Source organism: Nothobranchius furzeri, chromosome 17 (genome assembly GCF_043380555.1).
Source record: "Nothobranchius furzeri strain GRZ-AD chromosome 17, NfurGRZ-RIMD1, whole genome shotgun sequence".
NCBI lineage: Eukaryota > Metazoa > Chordata > Actinopteri > Cyprinodontiformes > Nothobranchiidae > Nothobranchius > Nothobranchius furzeri.
The window spans coordinates 38,725,501-38,747,763 of record NC_091757.1 but is presented as its reverse complement, the minus strand read 5'-3'; the positions used below and the strand labels follow the sequence as shown (position 1 = coordinate 38,747,763).

General features: G+C 41.2%; 1 protein-coding gene across 4 annotated transcripts in view; it reads right to left on the bottom strand.

The window, feature by feature from the left end:
* Positions 1-987: 987 nt before the first annotated feature.
* Positions 988-22,263, bottom strand: part of LOC139063609 (oocyte zinc finger protein XlCOF6-like) — a 158,721-nt gene continuing 137,445 nt past the window's right edge. For 2 of the 4 annotated variants that reach the window (XM_070545985.1, XM_070545984.1), the window contains 2 exons: positions 7,835-7,910; positions 988-3,756 (listed from right to left, as the gene is read on the bottom strand). In XM_070545985.1, the coding sequence (XP_070402086.1) occupies positions 2,075-3,756; positions 7,835-7,910 (1,758 nt within the window). In that variant the 3' untranslated portion in view covers positions 988-2,074. Of the gene's footprint in view, positions 3,757-4,983; positions 5,719-7,834; positions 7,911-22,263 lie in introns of those variants that run through there. The other 2 variants (XM_070545986.1, XM_070545987.1) reach the window with 2 other exon arrangements.

The window sequence follows — 22,263 nt, the reverse complement described above, 5'->3', positions numbered from 1 at the left end:
ACATCCTCCATAAAAATTAGATAAATTGCATTAACATAGCCAAAGTTATTCACAAAAATACACGTGTCAGCACAAAAAAATGCTCTAATGTGAGGTAAGGGTTAAATATATATTTTTCTCAATATATAACCATATTTGATAAATATCATGATAAATAACATTCAACTGTTTGTATTTTAACATTGTCCTTGTAGTTTTATAAGCTGATAATTAAACTGAAGCAAACATCTTTACTGTGAACTAAATTTACTGTGTATCTTCATTCCTTTTGCCGTCTCTTTTCATTTGATTTTTCCTACTGGGAAGCTAGAATTTCCGAGGAGAAAGCGAACGCACCATCAGCTGATAACAACGGTGGCAATGGAAGCTAACATATCAAGCTAACATTATCTTAAACAGTTTATTTATCTGCTGGAGCAGATTAAAACGATGATGCCTCACACTTAGATCGTTGTCGCTGGTTTTATCTTCACCCAGTCACCCGTCGCTTTTAGTAAAGTGAAGCCAAACTTTAGAGCGCATTCATGTTCTTCTAGTCAGTGATTTGGAGTTCTGAGGAGAAAGCGAACGCACCATTAGCGAAACGGAGGCTAACATAACAAGCTACCGTTATCTTAAAAATTTTATTTACCTACCGGAGCAGATTAAGATGAGGATGTCTCACTTAGATCGTCGCTGGTTTCATCATCACCCAGTTACCCATCACATTTAGTGAAGTGGACCCAAGCTTTAGCGTGCGTTCTTTCTACCATGCTGCTCGGTTTACAACTCGCTCGCAGCGGCCGACGACATAACGCTCTTGTGCATGCGCAGCTGTCTTGGCAAGTTCTCGTTATGAAGGACGGGTACCAAAACAAGGCACCGTTTCAAATGAAGTGAATCGGTGCTCGGTCGGTACTATGGAATTCGGTCGGTACCTTAAAAACTACCGAATTCTGTACCCATTCCTACTCAAGGGCGATTAAGAACAAAACGGGGACACTTCCCAACACCTGATTATCCATTTCACACATGGACTTTATTGAACTATCAAAGATGCAAGAAACAAAATATTGTTTAGTGGTAATAGATGCTTTATCCAGGTGGCCAGAAATATATATCCCACAAAGAAAAAATACGCTTTAACAGTGGCAAAGGTGTTGTGCAATCATTTTTTTTCCAACTTACAGAATTCCATTGGTTATTAGATCAGATAATGGGACACATTTTGTGAATGAGGTATTGACCAGGTGCTCTGAAACATTAGGGTTTGGGCTGAAACATCGTTCTTATCACCCCTCTTCAGCCGGCTTGGTTGAACGTACAAACGGAACGATTAAAAATAGATTGGCGAAAACAGTGGCTGAGACAGGCTGTCCATGGCCAGAGTGTGTCTCACTAGTAAAACTGTGGATGAGGGTAACAGCTCCCTCTGGTGGACCAACACTATTTGAAGTGGTTTATGGAAGATTTCCTGTTCCCCATATCATGAATCCTGTGGTCCACAGTGGCAGAGAAAATACTTTAGCAGATTGGATGGTTAAATTGTTTACTGATAAACAAGTCAAAATAAACAATGATCTCCCAGAACCCTCGTGTGCTTAATCGCCCTCACAGGTAATGAAATCAGGAAATTGGGTTCTGATTAAGGTGCTGAAATGAGACAACTGGCGCTGCCTGAAGTGGGAAGGCCCGTTTCAAGTTCTCCTTACCACCCCACTGCTGTAAAGATTGCCGAGAGGCCATCTTGGATTCATCTATCCCACTGCAAGCTCATCATCGACTAACTGCTATTAGAGCACAATGAAGTCCGGCTTCAATGGCGTGATGGTAACAATAGGTACTCATGTCTCAAACCTGGTGAAGATAAACATCTGCTCCAAGCTTGATGGTTACACCATATTGTTGATTTTGGTATTCACGTTCATGGCCCTGCATTTCAATCAATCAACTTTATTTATATACACCACTTAATCCTGTAATACATGCAACTCAAAGTGTTAACAAATTAAAAAGGCCCCACATACCCTCCCATCCCCAGAATTTTAAAAACAGCCTGACAATAAAAACCCCATCACAACACTCCTCCACCCACTCACACACACACACTTGTGTGGATGCTCGTATGTCTCTTTAAATGTGTCTTTTGGTGAAATCTTTGTCCACAGAGCTCACAGACAAAAGGCTTCTCTCCTGTGTGAACTCTCATGTGTTTGTTTAAACTTGCCTTTTGGGTACATCTGTATCCACAGAGCTCACAGGCAAAAGGCTTCTCTCCTGTGTGAACTCTCATGTGTGTGTTTAAATTTGCCTTTTGGGTACATCTGTATTCACAGAGCTCACAGGCAAAAGGCTTCTCTCCTGTGTGAACTCTCATGTGTTTGTTTAAAATTGCCTTTAGGGTACATCTGTATCCACAGAGCTCACAGGCAAAAGGCTTCTCTCCTGTGTGAACTCTCATGTGTGTGTTTAAATTTGCCTTTTGGGTACATCTGTATTCACAGAGCTCACAGGCAAAAGGCTTCTCTCCTGTGTGAACTCTCATGTGTGTGTTTAAACTTGCCTTTTGGGTACATCTGTATCCACAGAGCTCACAGGCAAAAGGCTTCTCTCCTGTGTGGACTTTCATGTGTGTGTTTAAAGTTGCCTTTAGGGTACATCTGTATCCACAGAGCTCACAGGCAAAAGGCTTCTCTCCTGTGTGAACTCTCATGTGTCTGTTTAAATGTGCCTTCAGGGTACATCTGTATCCACAGAGCTCACAGGCAAAAGGCTTCTCTCCAGTGTGGACTTTCATGTGTGTGTTTAAAGTTGCCTTTAGGGTACATCTGTATCCACAGAGCTCACAGGCAAAAGGCTTCTCTCCTGTGTGAACTCTCATGTGTCTGTTTAAATGTGCCTTTTGGGTACATCTGTATCCACAGAGCTCACAGGCAAAAGGCTTCTCTCCTGTGTGAACTCTCATGTGTTCGTTTAAATGTGCCTTTTGGAAACATCTGTATCCACAGAGCTCACAGGCAAAAGGCTTCTCTCCTGTGTGAACTCTCATGTGTCTGTTTAAATGTGCCTTTTGGGTACACCTGTATTCACAGAGCTCACAGGCAAAAGGCTTCTCTCCTGTGTGAACTCTCATGTGTTTGTTTAAACTTGCCTTTTGGGTACATCTGTATCCACAGAGCTCACAGGCAAAAGGCTTCTGTCCGGTGTGGCCTTTCATATGATGGGTTAAATTGGACTTATGGCTAAATCTTTTTCCACAGTCATCACAACAAAATGATTTTGGTTGTTTCATGACTTTTCTGCATGAGCCTCCATGTTGCTTCTCTTTCACACATTTTGTATTATCCGAACACTCTGAAGACTTTACTGCTGAATGACTTGTCATTCTCACATGTTTCTGAAGAGACCACTTGTGGAGGAACCGTATACCACACACAGGGCAGCTAAATGATTTGTTGACTGTCTTAATATCTGACTTCGAAGACTTGTTCTCATTACAGCCATGGTCTCCGTTTCCAGGTTCTGGCCCAGAGTCTGAATGCTCAGAGTCTAGATTCACATCATCTTCATCTTCTCCACCAACTTCAATCTCTGAAGAATCAGACGTCTTTTCATTAGGGTCCAGATCTAGGTTCTTGCTAGTTTCTGCTCCTCCACCAACTTTTGCTGTCATCTGCCCAGCCAAGCTGCTGGTTGGGACACCTCCATCTTTCATTTGATGGTTGTGGAAATGTAAGAGCAGAGGTTTCTCATCCGTCTCTTCTCTCTTCCTTGAAACTGCAGTGAACCAAGCAGAAATATATAACATAAAAATATTCAGTAAAAAGAGAAGACAAAATACCTAGGGGTGTTTTTGCAATCAGTAGTATACATAACCAATGTTGGTTAACACATTACTATTTATGGTAATGCATTACTTTTACAAATAACTATGAATCTAATGAGCTGCTTTTAAGCCCAGACATCACTATGCGATTGGTAGAAGGAAAAAAAACGCGAACTGCAAATTCTGATTAACGCTTCTCAGAGCCAGTCAAACCAGCCGTCCGTCGCTGCTACTGTGGAGCCTAGAGATAAAATTATGTTTATTAATTCTTGATCATGGACTCAATCAAATGAATGTAATATGTATTTCTCTATTCCTCTCTGCATGCCCACTAGTTCAGAACTCATTCAGACACACCCACACAAGCCACTCACACACAAACACACACTCTCTCTCTCTCTCTCTCACCCCCCCTCTCTTCCCCCACCCCCCCCTCGTGCATCTTGCCACAGTTATAACTGTTTGACTTGTTGATCATTGTCTCCTCCCTCCAACTACAGGAAATGGGTTATTGATAAACATATTGATAAAATCCATGACAGACCCTGACAGCAGCATCGCATCAGCCCCTCCCTTCCTTTCCCTAACACTGAAGGCGCGCAGCGGCAAAAATGTAAACATATCTGCTGAACCTTTGTGAGAGTGCTGTACACGGCGCGGAGGAAGCTCGTTAAAATGTGTCAAAACTGTAACTGTATTTTTCACTGAAGCATGAAAAAGACAGTGTTGCTCAGTGCAACACTTGTCATGGAGAAGTTTCCCGTTGTGGGACAGACCCAGGGACATTTAATACATCGAACCTCATTGCGCATTTGAAGAAGCATCACACAAAGCTGCATGAGGATTTTCACAAGACCACGGAGGCGAAGAAACAATTCCCTGGCGTTAAACAACAAACGCTGCCTGAAACCTTTGCAAAGCATGAGAATCTCCCGAGAGATACCAAAAAGGCATTAACCCTAACAGAGAAGATATGCCAGTTTATTGTGCTTGATGACTAGCCCGTCGGTGGTGAGTAATGTCGGGTTTAGATGCTTAATTGAACACCTCGAGCCTCGCTACGTAATGCCCCCAGCCGCCACTCCATTGTCAACAAGACCATACCCCAGATTCATAAACAAGTTAAAACGTGTATTGCTACACATCTGGATAAAGCAAGTGCTGTTAGCTTCACTTACTTTTGGCAGACTGTGAAATTGAAACGTTGGACACAGAACTTGTAGCAGTTGCAGTTTTTTTCGATTGCTAAAATTCAAAAAGCAAAAATGAGGCACAATTTTCACAACCTCTACTTCTGTTCCCAATTGCTTGACTCAATTTATCACTACTTAAGATTTCCTTATCATATTAGAACTCTGATTTTCCTCCTTTACACTCTGATGTCAATTTCACATTACCTTGCTGTCAAAACACAACACACAATTTTCAGGTTTACACACACTTTCCACATAAATTCTCAAAGCTTCAATCAACAACACACAAATATTCAAATCTCCAAACTTTCGGGTCTGGCGAGCAATTTGCAATCAAGGACTGCAGCATAAAAGTAAGTTTCCACAAGGCTACCCAGGTGTATGAGTGGTTTCAGGACCACCCACGGTATTCCATTTTATAACATCCACCTTATTCCCCCTTCCTCAATCCCACTGAGGAGTTGTTCTCAGCCTGGAGGTGGAAGGTGTTCGAAAGGAATCCACAGAGCAAGGTCCCACTGCTTCAAGCCATGGAGGAGCCTTGTAGAGATGTGGCCTTTGAGGCTTGTCAGGGCTTCATGAGGCACTCGAGGCGGTACTTCCAGAGCTGTTTGGACCAGTAGGACATCGCCTGTGATGTTGATGAGGCCCTCTGGCCAGAGAGAGACCGGCGGCATGATGCCCCATGATTATGCTTGGGGGAAGGGGGGGGGGAGAGTTAACTGTAAAAATAAAATGTTTTGTCTCAAAATTTGTGTGTGTGTGTGTGTGTGTGTGGGGGGGGGGGGGGGGGGGGGTTAACTGTAAAAATAAAATGTTTTGTCTCAAAATTTGTGTGTGTGTGTGTGGGAGGGGGGGGTGTTAACTGTAAAAATTAATGTTTTGTCTCAAAATTTGTGTGATGTCTAATGTTTCTCTCAGAGAAAAGTGGGCACTGTCATACATTCAGTGTGTAATTCCTTGTGTTGCCTTTCGACAATTGTGTTTTCAGTTTTGCTCTTCAGTGTTCTTTCCATGCTTGGTAGTGTTCACCCAAAGGCTACTTGTGTTTAAGCAATGAATGGTATGTGTGTCATGTGAAAATGTGGCTGTGTCTACCAAATGAAAACACGTGTGTCACGGTCTGAGGTGTATTCCTGCTGTCACTCCCTTTCTCTTGAGTTTTCCCTCTGCAGGTAGGTGTGTCTGGAGGTTAACCAAGCTGCAGCAGATCTGCTCATCAGCCAGCCAGGGGTATTTAAGCAGCTGAGAGACTCCTACACTTCGCTGGATGATTACTCTACCTGGGTACCTTCTAAGCCACCTCGTCACAGTATTTTCGAGCTCTTAGGACCTTTTGAGATTTTAGATGTGTATTGGATTTTGGATTTAGCATTTTACCCTTCCTGCTCTCGTTCACCAGATCAAACCTCCACCTTCATCCCCGACAGGCTATTCTCTGGAACTCCAACCTGTTTGTCTCTCAGCTTCTCCCTGGCCAGAACCACCTCCAGCTGCCCACCTAAGCTCCCTGGATCTCAGCAAACTCAGCTCCCTCCACGTCTCCCCTTCTGGATCTCAGTCTCAGGAATCCCCTCTCAGCCTAGACCGGACCACTCCTCCCTCAAGCTACTTTCCCCCCTCTACAGACTGTAAGTCCCCCGCACAATTCAGATTCCTTGTTTTCCCCCTCGAGTTGGATCTAACTCCCATCTGTCCACAGATTTCCTGCACCGGCTCCCTTTATGAAAGAACTCAGCTACATTCAAGCTGCCGGAGTTTGCGCAGCGTGCGCGCCTATTGAATCTGTGTGTGTGTGTGTGTGTGTGTGTGTGTGCGCGGCACAGCTCCATGAGCCGCTCAAGTCACCGCGTCTCGTTATTGGAGCTATTTAAACCAATGTTGTAAAATTACTTCTGCCCAGCCCAGATGTGCTCACTTGTGCACCCGTGAGCCGTGGTTCCGCTGGAACGCGTCTGACCTTTGACAGACGCACTCTGAACTTCAGATCTTCAGCTCGCTGTTAATAGCCTGAATGGGAATCATTTCTTGATTTATTTAGTTACATCCACAATGTTCTGTGTGTGAGGTTTACAATGTCAGAACACCTGCATGAGACAGGGTGTTAATTACAATCTGCCAGAATGATTCACCACCTTCAGATTCCTCCAACACCGTTAAAAAAGATCAAATGCGGAACATATCGGCGTGCGCAGGCCAGAGTGCTGAAGCTTGGCGCACTGTTATGAGGCTAGGGCACATATGGAGGACAGGCGCGCAACAATATACTTGTTTTCAATTACAATTATTGTGCCCACTTTTTCTTAGGCCCACCCACAAATGAGTTTCTGGCTACGCTAATGGTGACATATGACAGACTTCTCTGAGCTCCGCAGCCATTACACTTTTCACCTCGCGCATCCCCCTTATTAAAAAATTAAAGTGATGGGGGAAAAGGTCGATCATATTTTTTTTAACCCTGTCTGTTTAGCTTGATGGCTGAAATATATATATATATATATATAGCCATGCCCTGATGTGGGGGCTGGGGAGGTGTGTCGACATGGTCGGGACATAGAAGGGGGTGCGCGGCTAAATAAGTTTGCGAACCACTGCTCTAGGAGGCATCCTAAAGAAAGTGGTCGGATCTTTGAAATCTTTTTTCCTCAAAATGTTGCTTGCTTTAATGTCTTTTTAAAAGTAACCAGACTACACCTCTACATGTACAACACATGTTTTAAAGAATATAGATTAATAATTCTTATGTGGGCTTATTAGTATTATTTGTTTATTTCAAACCATTTTGTTTGAGGTCGTTCACGCAAGACATACATCCGAATTAGATTTTTGCCTTTACCTTCTTCAGTGCCTCTGCCAACCAGCCCCGCTTCAGCAGAGGGAGCCGGTACAGGTGCAGGCTCACTAGCCTTGCTCTGCAATGAAAAATATAACAGTTTAATCAATATGGGTGGGACAAACTACCAGACATGAAAATGTGTCAATAGTGAAAAAGGTGAGAAAACGAAATCCACCAGCAAGTTTCTATTCTTAAGTTTGAGCTCACTTTAGATTAGTTGTTTGGATTAGTGACGGTAAAAATTGATTCATCAGGGTTTCCCCCAGTGCTTTATATGCCTGGCAGATCACTAGGCTTTGCTTGGCCACCCGCCAGGATAAGAGTCATGCCCCGCCCCCCTCCCCGACCCTACTGTGTCCGCTGACACGAATGGCGCAATGAAACTAGAGCCCTCCATCAGCTGATACTGTGAGAAACAGCAGCGGAACGTGTGGCTTATAAAATTTTCTGGGGAAAACCCTGTTCAATTTATTAAATTGAGTTTGAGTCACTCACCAAAATTATTCAAGTTTTTTTATTCATTTGAGTCTTAGTCAGTGCAAAATAAAATAAAATCACTCAAACCTAATTTGCTTCTCTTTCCTTGTACATCGTACCACTGAGTGATAAAAAAAAATAATAAATTTGACATACAGAAATTATTTTTTATTTTTAAATAGTGGTGGAACTGAGTATTTTTTTAGACTGCTTGTTAGGACAACAAAAACAGACAACATAAATTATAATAAAAGAACCGAGAGGGCATGTATTTAAAAAAAATAAATAAAGAACAGTGAAAGGCAAACTAGGGCTGGGGGTAAACGATTATTTTTCCTTTTTTTTCCAAAATATGTTTATGATTTTCAGATTAAAACAGAACAAAAAACATCAACCCCCCCCACACACACACACACACACACACACATCGGCGACAAAGCTGACAGTTGTGACTCTTCATTTAAAGCTATATGTGTTTGGTGCCAGATTGAAATCGTATTTCTAACCATAGGGTTTTTTGTATTTTTCAGTATTCTTTTAGCTGTATCTGAATAAACAGAAGATTGTAATGGCAGTCCTATGTTGTTATTCCAGGGTATCTGCAGGTTTATGGGAGCCAAATTTAAGACTTTTTAAGACCTTTTTTAAGGCCACTTTGACCAAATTTAAGCTATTAAAAAAATTAAATTTAAGCTCTTATTTCCAGCTATTGCCTGGAACTGGTGCTAACCACATCGCGAACGTGGGATTAGCCATCCAGTATACCATTAAAATTCCCCATGGCGCAAACTCCCACTAGCTTAACCAGCTAATGTGCTCATCTAAAAATAGCCCCCTTTCACAACCAGCTGAATGTGTACGGTTCCGCTTACGCCAACATCATACACAAAAAATGCTGAACACTAACTAGAAATTCACGAAACTTTTATAGAAATAAAAGAATCTTGTTTGGTGGGCCTTTGGTAATTTAAGACCTTTGGAAACTGTATTTAAGGATTATTTGTCATTTTTAAGGCCTTAAATTTTGAAAAGCAAATTTAAGACGTTTTAAGACTTTTTAAGGACCCGCGGATACCCTGTATTCTCAATTTTAACCCAGGAAGGAGTCTCCCTAGTTGGAAAATAGCAAGTAGCTGCCCTTAACTGGGCTGCCCAATAATACATCTTCATATTGGGCACTCCAAAGCCCTCCACGCTCATAAGGTAAGTATAGCAGGGAGAGGCGTAGCCTGGGTCGTTTGTTGTTCCAAATAAAACTGGAGAAAAGTTTATTCAGTGATGAAAACATAGAGTCTGGGGTATATAGGGGGATGGACTGAAATAAGTAGAGAAATCTTGGTAGAATTGACATTTTCAACATATTAATGCGACCTATCATAGAAATCGGCATCCCATCCCACCTTACCAATAGCTCTGAAACTTTTTGTATCAAGGGGTCATAATTAATGGGAACAATTTTCTTTATGTCAGGGACAATCTGTATTCCCAAGTAGGTAAAGCCTTCACAGGTACTGGTGAATTGTGTCTGGATATGAGGATTGTTTTTATTTAGAAATAACAAGGAGCTTTTCTTCTGATTAATCTTGTACCCAGAGAAGTACCCAAAATTCGGAAGAATATCGCCCACTGCCGGAACCGACTTCTCTAGGTTAGTTAAAAACAGAATGATGTCATCTGCAAATAATGATACCCGATGTTCGACCTGACCTATTCTTATTCCAGTTAATTCAGAGGAATTGCGTATCGCCATAGCAAGTGGTTCAATGGCCAAAAGAAACAATAACGGACTGAGTGGGCAGCCCTGTCGAGTAGACCTACCAAGTTGTATAGGCCTTGATATCTGATTGTTTGTTACGATTTTGGCTATCGGTTCCGTATATAACAATTGGACCCATTTCAGAAATTCTCCTCCCAAATCGAATCTCTTAAGGGTTTCAAAACGGTATCTCCACTCTATTCTATCAAACGCCTTTTCAGCGTCTAATGATAAAAAGGCATGGTCAGTAGCAGATTGCTTATCCCACAGTATATTCAGAAGCCGACGAGTATTATAAAAGGCCTGGCGGCCCATAACAAATCCATTTTGATCATCAGAAATTAATTTTGGAATGTATGAATTAATCCTACGAGCTAGGGCCTTACACAATATTTTAGTATCACAGGACATTAGTGATATGGGACGGTATGAGCTCATATCTGTTGGGCCCTTACCAGGTTTTAAAATGACTGAAATAGATGCCTCTCTCAGAGATGGTGGCAAAATGCCTCTTTCATAGGACTCATTAAATATTTCAAGCAGGTGTGGCAATAATTTGTCAGAAAATGTTTATGTATTTCAATTGGGAGTCCGTCCGGACCTGGGGCTTTGCCGCTGTTCATAAGACCCAGTGCTTCTCTGAGTTCCTCTATGCTCAACTTAGCATTAAGGGCCTGTTTGGCTTCTTCGGGAAGGGTCGAAAATTCCAATCGGTCTAAAAACTGGTTTTGTGCATTTTCATTTTCATTCTCAGGGTATTCTGATTTATATAAATTTTCATAATAGTTGGCAAAAGTGTTATTTATATTTTCCGGATCCGTGATCTCTATTCCACCGTCCAATATAATTGAGTTTATGGTTCTTTCTGATTGTATTTTTTTAGCCTCCAAGCCAAGAGCTTCCCTGCCTTCTCCACTTGATCATAATAGGACTGCTTCAACCACATTAGATTTGTAGCTATCTTATTTGTGCTGAGTTCATTATATTCTGACTTTAACAGAAGGAGTTTTTTGTATTTTCCAACATCATTGTGGTGATATAAGTGGTCTTGTAAGTCTTTAATTTGTTCTTCAAGTTCCTTTAGTTTGTTCAAATGGATTTTGGATTTGCTCCTAATATAGCTTATCATTTCTCCCCTTATATAGGCCTTAAAGGCTTCCCATTTTATTGATGCATTTGTTTGGTTCGTATTAAAAGTGAAATAATCATTTATCTTCCCATCTATGAATTTTACGAACTTTGTATATCTCAACCATTTTGCTTGGAAACGAAATGGGAGTGGCTGGAGTAAAAGGTTCGGCAGTAGAAGAGATAAAATGACTGGGGCATGATCGGAAAGTAAAATAGCTTCATACCAGCATTTTTGTATCAGAGACATTAGATTTGTTGAGATCAGGAAAAAATCAATACGTGAATATGTTTTATGGGTGCTAGAGAAACACGAGAACTCAGTTTTATTAGGGTGTAATAGTCTCCACACCTCCATCAAGTTGAGGTCCTTAATAAATTTCCCAATCATTGTTCTAGTTTGTTGGTGAGAGGGAGTAACATGGGTGTTTGATCTATCAACCACAAGGTTAATCACACATTTGAAATCACCTCCTATTATGTAATGGTCAGTATAGGAGGAAATAGTTAAAAAGAAATGCTGGTAAAAAGTAGGATCATCTCCATTAGGGGCATATAAGCAAACCAGATTTACTAGAGTTGAAACTATAGTGCCATTCAGTATAATAAATCTCCTTGAGGGATCTAATACTTCTCTGTTAACTGAAACGGAATCGACTTATGGACCAGAATTATGACCCCTCTAGAGTGGGAGGAGAATCCAGAGGAGAATACTTGTCCAGGCCATCTGGTTCTTACTCGGTTGATATCTTTCTCCAACAGGTGTGTTTCTTGTAAAAGACATACTGTGGCCCCTAACTGTTTTATTCTGCCTAATACTTGCTTAAGTTTAACCATGTTATTTAAACCGCGCACATTCCACGTAAGTACTGTTATAGCAGATCTACCCATCATGATTAATTTTAGTATGATAGTGCCAAAGGATCGTGGCTGCACCTTTTTGACTTTCGCTTTCATATTGAGTAAAGACTCTTGATTTAAATCATACTGAGTGAAGTTTCTAAAGCAACCCCCCCCCCCCACGTTTCCCCAAACAAAACGTGGCTCCAAACCCTCTAAACCTAAGACCTCGGGTTACTTAAGACGTTCCATCCCCAGTGGGGGTAGCGTACAACTGCTAATATCAGCTCCGGTGTGCTCGTCTCTACAGTAGACTCCCCCAAGAGTCAGCATCAGCCAGCAGGAGGGAAAAAAAAAAAAAAAAACAGAGTTCCATATCGCCCCCCACAGGAGATCCCTGATCAGTGCAACAATAATTATGATAGTAATAAAAGACTTAACCATTCGGTATATAATTCAACGGGATATAAGTAAGAGATAACAAAATAGGATTCATAACGTAGAACTCTTATAGAAATAATCAAATAAAATGAAATAGAACCTTACTTGCTTTTAGAACCACCATAACCAATAATATAGTGTTCGGTTCTTGCCTCACTGTGTGATCCACTCCCCTCTCAGAGGGGGAGAGACAGGGATAAGACCAGGCAGTCCCCGAACTCAGTCAGCCCCGTTGTCTGTCGCTGGTTGTCATTTTATTTTTTTTAATGTAGTCCTCAGCCTCTTCTTCCGATTTGAAGATGATGCGCCTAACGATTATTTTCAAAACGATTATTCTGATGATTATTTTATCGAATAGTCGACTATTCTAATGACTATTTAGACAATTAATCTAATGATTATTTTTCAATTGCACAGTTAATAAAAACCAAAAAATCTAATAAATTCCTCCAAAAAATTGGTAAGAGAATAAACACTACAGGCCTTCCATTTTGTATAACACTGCTTTTATTGTATTGCGGTTGGTTATGTTCTGGTGACGTGTAGAACTTGGGAGTGCAGCATGGAGACGGTGTTTCCATGCTGCTTTGTTTTGGTCACTTATGTGCGTGAGGTAGGGCTGGGCGATATGGACCAAAACTTATATCTCGATATCTTTAAGCTGAATTCCGATATACGAAATATATCTCGATATTTTTCCTCCTGTAAACTGTTGACAAGTTAACTCACTTCAAGCTCTTGAGAAATTATATGAATAAATCAGTAGGTTAAATGCATAAAAATGTATTGATTCTGGTCAAACTTTAACCGTAGTGCCTATTCTCTACCAGTCTGAGCTTCAGTAACACAGGTACAGCTGTCTGCTAACACACACACACACACACACACACACACAGTTGAGAGCCAGAGGAGTATCAAATGTCCCACAGGCACTTTTTAATTATATATTTATAATTAATGTAAAATTATTTAAATTTCATCTAGAGGTGGCCCATATTGTATAGGTCTTGTCCAGAGAAAAAAAATCCATCATGTTAAGCTAAATGTACGATGATGTAATTGCATCTACTGAAGATCACATGGGTCATGCACCATGGAGTTATTAGTTAGGGATGAGCCGGATACTCGTTTCAGACGAGTATCCGGTACGGATAAAGCATTTTTGTCGAATACGAGCGTGAAACGAGTAAAACGAGTCAATATCTGTAATCGTGCTGAAGGAAAAACTTCATTGGGTAACTGACTGTCTTCACGCTCTGTGATTGGCCAGTCACATAGAGCGCCCGCCCCTCCCTACTTACAAAACTCTCTAGCCCAGGGGTGTCAAACTCATTTTAGCTCAGGGGCCACATTGAGGGAAATCTAGTCCCAAGTGGGCCGGACCGGGAAAAAAAACAACTTCTGATTGTTTTCTTTGTTTTAATACAATCAATATAAAACAAGGCTGGAGCCTGAGGACAGTGTAGTAGTACGAGTACCACACCTGAAGTGCACTTGAAAATTTGAAAAAAATTAAAAAAATCAACTAATAAAAAAAACATTCCTTAGTGATTCAAAGAGCTTACAGATCACATGGAAAGATCAGTTTCACGTAGCACTTAAAGTATATTCGACTCACTTTACTTTACATCTTTTAGCTTTCACCAGCACATCAATATCAGAAGTCACATCCTGAGTGGCGGCCAACTTCAGGATGTGATTCAAGTTCTTGTGTGAGCCTTGAGTGCAGCTTTGTTTTATTTATACTCATTAGAGAAAACTTGCTCACAATGATAAGTTTATTTTCACTCTACACTGTAAAGTATGAAAATAAAGTTTACACAACCATCTCGCGGGCCGGATTTAACCCACTTGCGGGCCGGATGCGGCCCGCGGGCCGCATCTTTGACACCCCTGCTCTAGCCGGCCGGGAGCGCAGTCCGTCTGGCTCATCCACGCACACACACAGACAGTAATGGATCGCGCTGTGATGGCTTCACTGTTTCTCACGTTTCTTCAGTTTTCCCTAGGTTTTCTTCAGCTCGCCTCTTTTTCGGTTGAATATTTAAAGTTACGTTTTTCGTAACTGACATGGTGCATTTGACAAGACAGAGCTGACATGCTGTTGTCACTACCTCCGCTCTGGTCGGGTTTTTTATTTTTTTGAACTCCCTGTCTCTCCCTCTCTCCCCCCCCTTCTCTCTCTCACTCTCTCCCCCTCCCTCCCTCCCTCTCTCTCTCTCTCACACACACACACACACACACACATTAATCAACATTGCTTTGTTTAACTTTGTGTGGGAAAATGCCAAGAACGTTAAGAAAAAAATCAGTTTAATCAAATTAAAATTAAAAAATATACATAAAGTTGTGTCTGGTTCAAGCATTTCATATTTTCTAGTTCCTACTGCATGAGTTCAGATTTATTAATCCATGCACTTAAATATTAATGTTCTGATTTTGTTGAAACACTTGTTCTGAAATAGTTCCTTCACTATTGTGATCAAAAATATTTAATCTCAATTCTGAGGTTGCTCTGTAAATAGTTTTCAAATAAACAATACACAAAGCAACTTCTGATCAATCCATATCAATTTCAGACTTAAAATAATATATTGATGTAAACCAAACCCACTTCCAGTTAAATCACGCCCACTTCCGGGTTATGCCACGCCCATTCCGAGTACAGATACAGATAATTTAGTTGGTTGAACAGATACAGATACAGATAGTGGTGTACTCGCTCATCCCTAGTTACAACCCTTCCTGGCGAGTTTGGCTCATGTGCAAAAAGGAAGGGACATTAACACGGGATTTAAAAGTTAAAATGATGATCAGGTTTATTTACAACTACAAAAAAAACAAATCTTTCCATCCAGAGGTGGGAATAAAAATAATTCTGTCTGTGGGGAATTAAAACAAAAGTACAAATAACTAGGGATGTCCCACTGGGATCTCCAAAGGTCCAAACTCTAAACTGGGTGGTTAAACCAAACTCAAGGTGATATTTTTAACTAAACCGAAAACCCACAACACTCTAAACGTAATAAAAGGGAGATCTACACCATAAAAAAGATTAACTCTAAACCAAAACGTAACAGCTTATCCAAACGCAAGAAGCCGTTAGCAGAAATGATAACAGTATCTTTACCAACGTTAAGTTCAAGTTACCAAGTTTAAATAAACAAACACCACCCAGCAAACAGATCAGCATGGAGGAGAGACTGCTACCACAAATACAGCTTTCCTAATGTCTGAAAGAAGCTTCTTTATGAAAACGCTCCCGGTGATTTTCCACATCTGCGATAAGAGACTGAGCAGCGTATCAGACCCCGGAAGTTGTTGTCCGTTGCCGGGAGACGAAGACGGGCAAAACAGGAAAGGATTCTAGTAGCGGACGGACGTTGTTCCGGGTCTTCGGTATTTGGCGGAGATGTTAGTGAAGGCGGAGAAGAGGGCGAACTACAGGAAAAACAGGCAGATTCCACCTCTATTTACAAACTCCTGGGGATGTAACAAGTGGGTGTGGTGCGTCGACTACCAGATCTGACGTCGACAAATTTTTAGAATCGAGCCGTCGACGTCATCGAGGCTTCACTACAGCCCTAGAAGTCATGGAATAAAAGGAGCATCAAAACTTAAACAAATATTTGTAAACAGTAGGGCTTGGCAATAAATCGAAAATATATTGTTATCAAAATCTTTGACTCATATTGTTATAATTTTTTCTCACGTCAATAAATTTGATAATAAAAAAATGAAAAGATGTTTGTAGGTTTGCAGCATTCATGTCTCCTTACGAAGCTGTACCACACTGAGTCACGCAAAAATATGACTTAATACATGTGACGGCTCCATCTAGCGGACAACTTTTGTTTCTGCGCATACCTGTAGTTATTGTCCATTTATCGTTAACGAGGTGAAATCCTCAATATATTGTGATACTGATTTTAGGCTATATCGCCCAGCCCTAGTAAACAGACAATATATTTTGCACAATTAGTTCTAATTCAACTCCATTTAACAGTAAAAGGATTTGAATTTGTTCTGGAGAAAAAAAAAAAGTTGAAACTGTTACGTATCCAAGTGGTCAATTTTTTACCATCTAACTGACACAAGATAACCTTTCATGTACAGACAGGACAACACCGTGTCTGGGCCCAAATTCCCAAAACAAACCTTTGCCACAATTATTTTTCCACAGAGACATATAGTCTCACTCAAGGTCTCCTGCAAATGTCCTGCAATCTCTGCGTAGGGATGGTTACCTTTGACATTTGAATCGATCCAGTACTAATTCCCGGTACCTACGAATCGATACAGGTACTTAACGGTACCAATTTTCGAAACTTTTGAGTGTTTAATATTTTAATTCTCTTTTATAATTAGATATATATTTTTCTCAATTTATAACCATATTTGATAAATATCACGATAAATAACATACAACTGTTTGTATTTTAACATCGTCCTTGTAGTTTTATAAGCTGATAATTAAACTGAAGCAAACATCTTTACTGTGAACTAAATTTACTGTGTATCTTCATTCCTTTACCGTCCTTTTTCAATTGATTTTTCCTACTGGGAAGTTAGAATTTTCTAGGAGAAAGCGAACGCACCATTAGATGATAACAATGGTGGCATAGGAAGCCAACATATCAAGCTACGTTATCTTAAACAGTTTATTTAACTGCTGGAGCAGATTTAAACGATGATGCCTCACACTTAAATCGTTGTCACTGGTTTCATCTTCACCCAATCACCCGTCGCATTTAGTAAAGTGAAGCCAAACTTTAGTGCGCGTTCATGTTCTTCTAGTCGGAATTTCGGAGCTCCAAGGAGAAAGCGAACGCACCATTAGTGAAACAGAAGCTAACAAATCAAGCTAACGTTATCTTAAACATTTTATTTGCCTACCGGAGAAGATTAAGATGAGGATGTTTCACTTAGATCGTTGTCGCTGGTTTCATCATCACCCAGTTACCCATCACATTTAGTAAAGTGGACCCAAGCTTTAGCGTTCGTTCTTTCTACCATGCTGCTCTGTTTACAACTCGCTCGCAGGGACCGACGACATAACGCTCTTGCGCATGCGCAGTTGTCTTGGCAAGTTCTCGTTAAGAAGGACGGGTACCGAAACGAGGCACCGTTTGAAATGACGTGAATCGGTGCTCGGTCGGTACTGTGGAATTCGGTCGGTACCTTAAAAAGTACCGAATTCGGTACCCATCCCTATCGGTCGGTACCTTATAAAGTACCGAATTCGGTACCCATCCCTACTCTGCGTAAAGTCAGACTGCAACATTCCTCACTCTGAATAAAGTGAACCTACTTGAAGCCTACATGACTTTACAACTCATAAGCTTAAATAATCAAGTGTTTAATGAACAAGATGTTTAAATCAAATGTTTGAATAATCTGTGCTTAAATCAATTAATTTTAAATTAATATTGTTCTTACAATGTTCCATTTCAGATATATACACCAGATCAGTATATGTTGATTTAACAAGTTAATCAATGTTTACACTCATACACATTACAATAAGATACTTTTAAATGTTAATATTCAACTCACATAAGAGTTTTTAACACTTTCATTCACAAAGTGTTAACACCTTTGTATCTTAAGGCGTGTCTTCTGATGAATTTTTGGTAAAGCCCTCAAATCCTGATTTGCCAAAATTTATAAACAATGAGTTTATTAAAACAAGAACTACTTCCTGATAGGGCTGCATGATATTATGAAAACCTGCAATATTCGATAACATTGCTTAATATTGCGATATCGATATTGCGCGCAATAAATAAACAAATACTAAAGTATGCAGTGTTGATGTTGTCTGTCGTGTGATGTCTGCTCTGGGTTCAAAGTAAACAAAAACTAATGCATGAATTCCATTACAACATTCTGTTTTTATTGAAAAAATATGCAGCTGCACCTGCTGCTGTATTAGCAGCAAAACAACAAACTGCATGCATGCTGTTTCTCAGTGACTTTAAAGCATCACCTCCACCATAAAACATTTTCTGATGCTCCAAAAACAGAAAAACATCCCATACCTGTTTTTTTTAATAAATTTAAAAAAATCAGAAAATAAGTTCAAATGTTAAACAATAGTTAGCATCACTTAAATGCAACAGCAAATTCACTCATTGCTACAGAACATTTTCTCCACTTATGTGGTTATGATATAAGGCTGTTGCTACAATTGGGAAGTGAACTGTGCTGGGCCAAACCAGGAGAAAATTAAGATTTTTTGAGGGAAAGAGAAAAACACTATAATCTTCTGAATAAACATTCAAAGATCAATCAGGTTGATATGTTATATTCATATGGAATCATCACATCTCATTGGTTATAATTAAGACAGGGCAAAGTTCATTTCACTACAAAACTGAGTTTCTGCAGCTGAGAGCAGTGAGGGAGGGGAGAATGAGTTGTGTAGTACTGCAAACTTCCATTGGGTGAGTCCTATGAGCTGAAACCCGGTGGGGGGTGATAGTGATTCGTACTGTGAGTTGTGTGTCATGACCTGAAAACTGGGTTAGTGAGTCATGTACTACTGCGAGCTTCCACTGGGTGACTCCTATCCCATACCATACCAGTTTATTTATAAAGCACATTTAAAAATAGCATAGAGAAAGAGACAGAGAAACAAGTAAAAACTAAATGAGCAACGTTAGTGAGGTAAAAAGTACAGAAGAATGTCACAAGCTGCCACTAATAGAGAAGTGTCACGCTGAAGTATGAAGACAGTCGTGGGATAAGCCAGGCTAAAATAAGTGTGTTTTGAGGGAAGACTTAAACCTACAGAGGGATAGCCTGGCCTGCCAGACTCGTCCTCAGTTTAATTCTGCACAGAGAAAGAGTCTGGTAACTTACAGGCAGAGAGGCACATGAGGGGCTGGACTAGGCAGCTCAAAAATAACCAATCAGAAAAAAAGACGGAAATGCCGACTGAACCGCGTGATGTAGTTTTTTAGCTGCAGTAAAAAAATAAAAAAAAGGCGTCTGGCAACTGCACAAACATCTTCCTTTACAAGAAAGGCTTTTAGCGCTTCTACATGTGGTTTTAAAGGACTTCAAGTCATTTAGAACAGAGGAAAGCCGCAGCAAACTCCGGTTCAGTTGCCATGTTTGACAAACTCAGCATTATGGTGTGACATATGCTACTCAGCGCTGATTGGCTCGGTTAGAATTCTCACGGGGTGGGGTTATTTGAATAGGAGAGTTCCCAGACCCTTTCTCTGTGCAGAAATAAACAGAGAAGTCTGGCAGGCCAGGCTGGCATGTGTCATGACTCAAGACAGCAGTTAGGGGTTTTTGAGTCGTGTACTACCGCAAGCTTCCACTGAGTGATTCCTATGAGCTGAAATACGTGAGGGAGGGGGTGAGTGAGTTATTTGTCCTCTGAGTGAGGCAAGCTACAGAGTAATAGTGACTTGATCATAGGGCTGCTCGATTATGGCAAAAATAATAATCACGATTATGGTGACTGAAATTGAGATCACGATTATTTAGGACGATTTTTCAATTTATGTTGATTTTATTTGTTTTTATTCAGTCATAAAACTGCTCAGGGCACAATCAGGACAAAAATAAGAAACAAGATGATCACTAAAATAACTCCTGATTCCCAGGATAAAAAGACCAATTTACTTTTAGCTCATAGTCTATGACCCAAGGGCTATAGACCTTGGTTTAACTCATTTAAGTCTAACCAGTACAGACCCAAATACCAATATCTTGCAAATACTGACAGTAAGAATTACACAGTGGCATTTATAACAAATAAATGCAAATAAATTGATGTTCACAAAATGTTGCATAACATGTATTGAGTCGTGTCAAGATGCTGTAGGAGCGTGCACTAGCACCGTGTCTTCAGAGAGATTAGTTATTAGTTATCAGCGTGAGGAACTTATTTCTACCTTATTTATAAACTATTTATTTACAAGTCCATCAGTTAATGTAGTAATTGTCCCAACCACTGCTGCACCCCCCACCCCCCAACCCGGTCTCACAGCAATCGGGCAAGATGCACGTGTGTTTAGCACGCTGCACGCGCACATTTAGCTGTTTTTAGCTGCTCAGGAGTCCGCAGGTGCGGTGTGTGTGTGTCACTCTGGTTAATCCAACAACGAGCCGGCTCCGAGAGCTGTCTTTAGCGACCGACACATCACTGCATCATTCCCTTTCCTAATGTTGTGAAGAACGGTCCGGAGCACAGGCGGAGTGTTTAGCTAACCTGCAGGAAATGTCGACGACATTTATCCAGAAAGTAGCTAAGGGTTACCAGCGATGTTTCTGAGATGTTCGCTAGGTACTTTTAGAATTAAAAAGTCAAGAAAGGGGTCTGAAAAGCTGCTAGAAATAGCGTCAAAGTCGCTAAGTTGGCAACACTGTGGGAGGAGCGCTTCATTTGCAACTCAGGGCAGCGCAAGCGGGAGGAGCAAATAATCGGCTTGTTTTGTTTTTTATAATCGTTCAAAACTCAGATCGTAATCGTGATCAACATTCGATTAATTGAGCAGCCCTACTTGATCATGCTACTGTGGCAAGGTGGAGAAACGAGGGCCCGGGCGGGATTCGATCCCCATATTCCCGGGTGAGAGTCATACACTCTAACCAGTCAGCCAAAGGGACATCCCCTTGGCCAAGTAGCCAGGGCGCATGATCAATCGGGACATTGTGACAGGATGCTCACACTGTCACACTACAATTAGCACTGCAAGCTAGCTCTCAGACAGGGCAGGAGTGACTCAAACGTGCTGTTAGAAAAGCATTGCTACTGTGAATTAATGAGCTCCCAGCCCAGAAAAGGTAAGAAAATGCTTTTGTTAAACTTGCTCTTGTTTTTTGTAACAATTTTAATGATGAGCCAGATATATTTCTACTTATGAAATTAGTTTGCCAACAGTAACAGGCATGAGTCAGTTGGGGCAGTGAATCGTGATTCACTAGTAGGGTTGTCACGGTAACCGGTATAGCGGTAAACCCCGGTAAAAAAAGTTGACAATAAAAATAACCGTCCAGTTTTTAAAAAACTAAATTATCTCGGTGGGTTTACCGTGGCCGCGGTTTCGGCCAGCCACCGTCGCTTCAGCTGAAGTTCCCGCGGCGCGCACACGCACCAAATTCCACTACCTCCGCTCCGCTCCGGTCCGCCCCCGCCTTCCGCAGCCGCTCGCTTCCGAACTCAATTTTAACCCCCAAATTCCACTACCTCCGTTCCGCTGCGCTCCGCTCCGACACGAACGCCGGAGCAAAATCGGTCCCGTTCTAGTCAATCAGAGCTATTCCACTACTGCGGCCGTGCTCCGGCAGTGCGGCGCCGTGCGCCGCCCTCTGTTCCGGCGTTCGGCAAAAATAGAATCGATCCTATTTTCGCCGGACGCCGGAGCACCTCCGCAGTAATTAGTTTGCAACGGCACCAAAACTTTGAAGCTGAAATAATGGCCGAAGGAGGAGACGGCAGCGCCCAGGACATCCATCAGCCCTCAAAGAAGACTAAATCGGAAGTATGGGCATATTTTGGATTTCTGAAAAATGCTGAGGGACAGTTAATAGAAGACTGCTATCCCGTTTGCAGAACGTGCAGGAAACAAGTGTCTGCAAAAGGCAGCAACACTTTGAATCTAATGGCACATCTGAGTGACCATCACCCACGTCTCTACAGCCAGTGCAAGGTAAGTTAACATTAGCATTTTAGCTCAAATGCATGACGTGAGGACTTTTGGTTGAGGGAGAATGCAACGAGTCACTATATACTGCAGCCGCAGCGTCCTCTGCCAGCATTTAAACC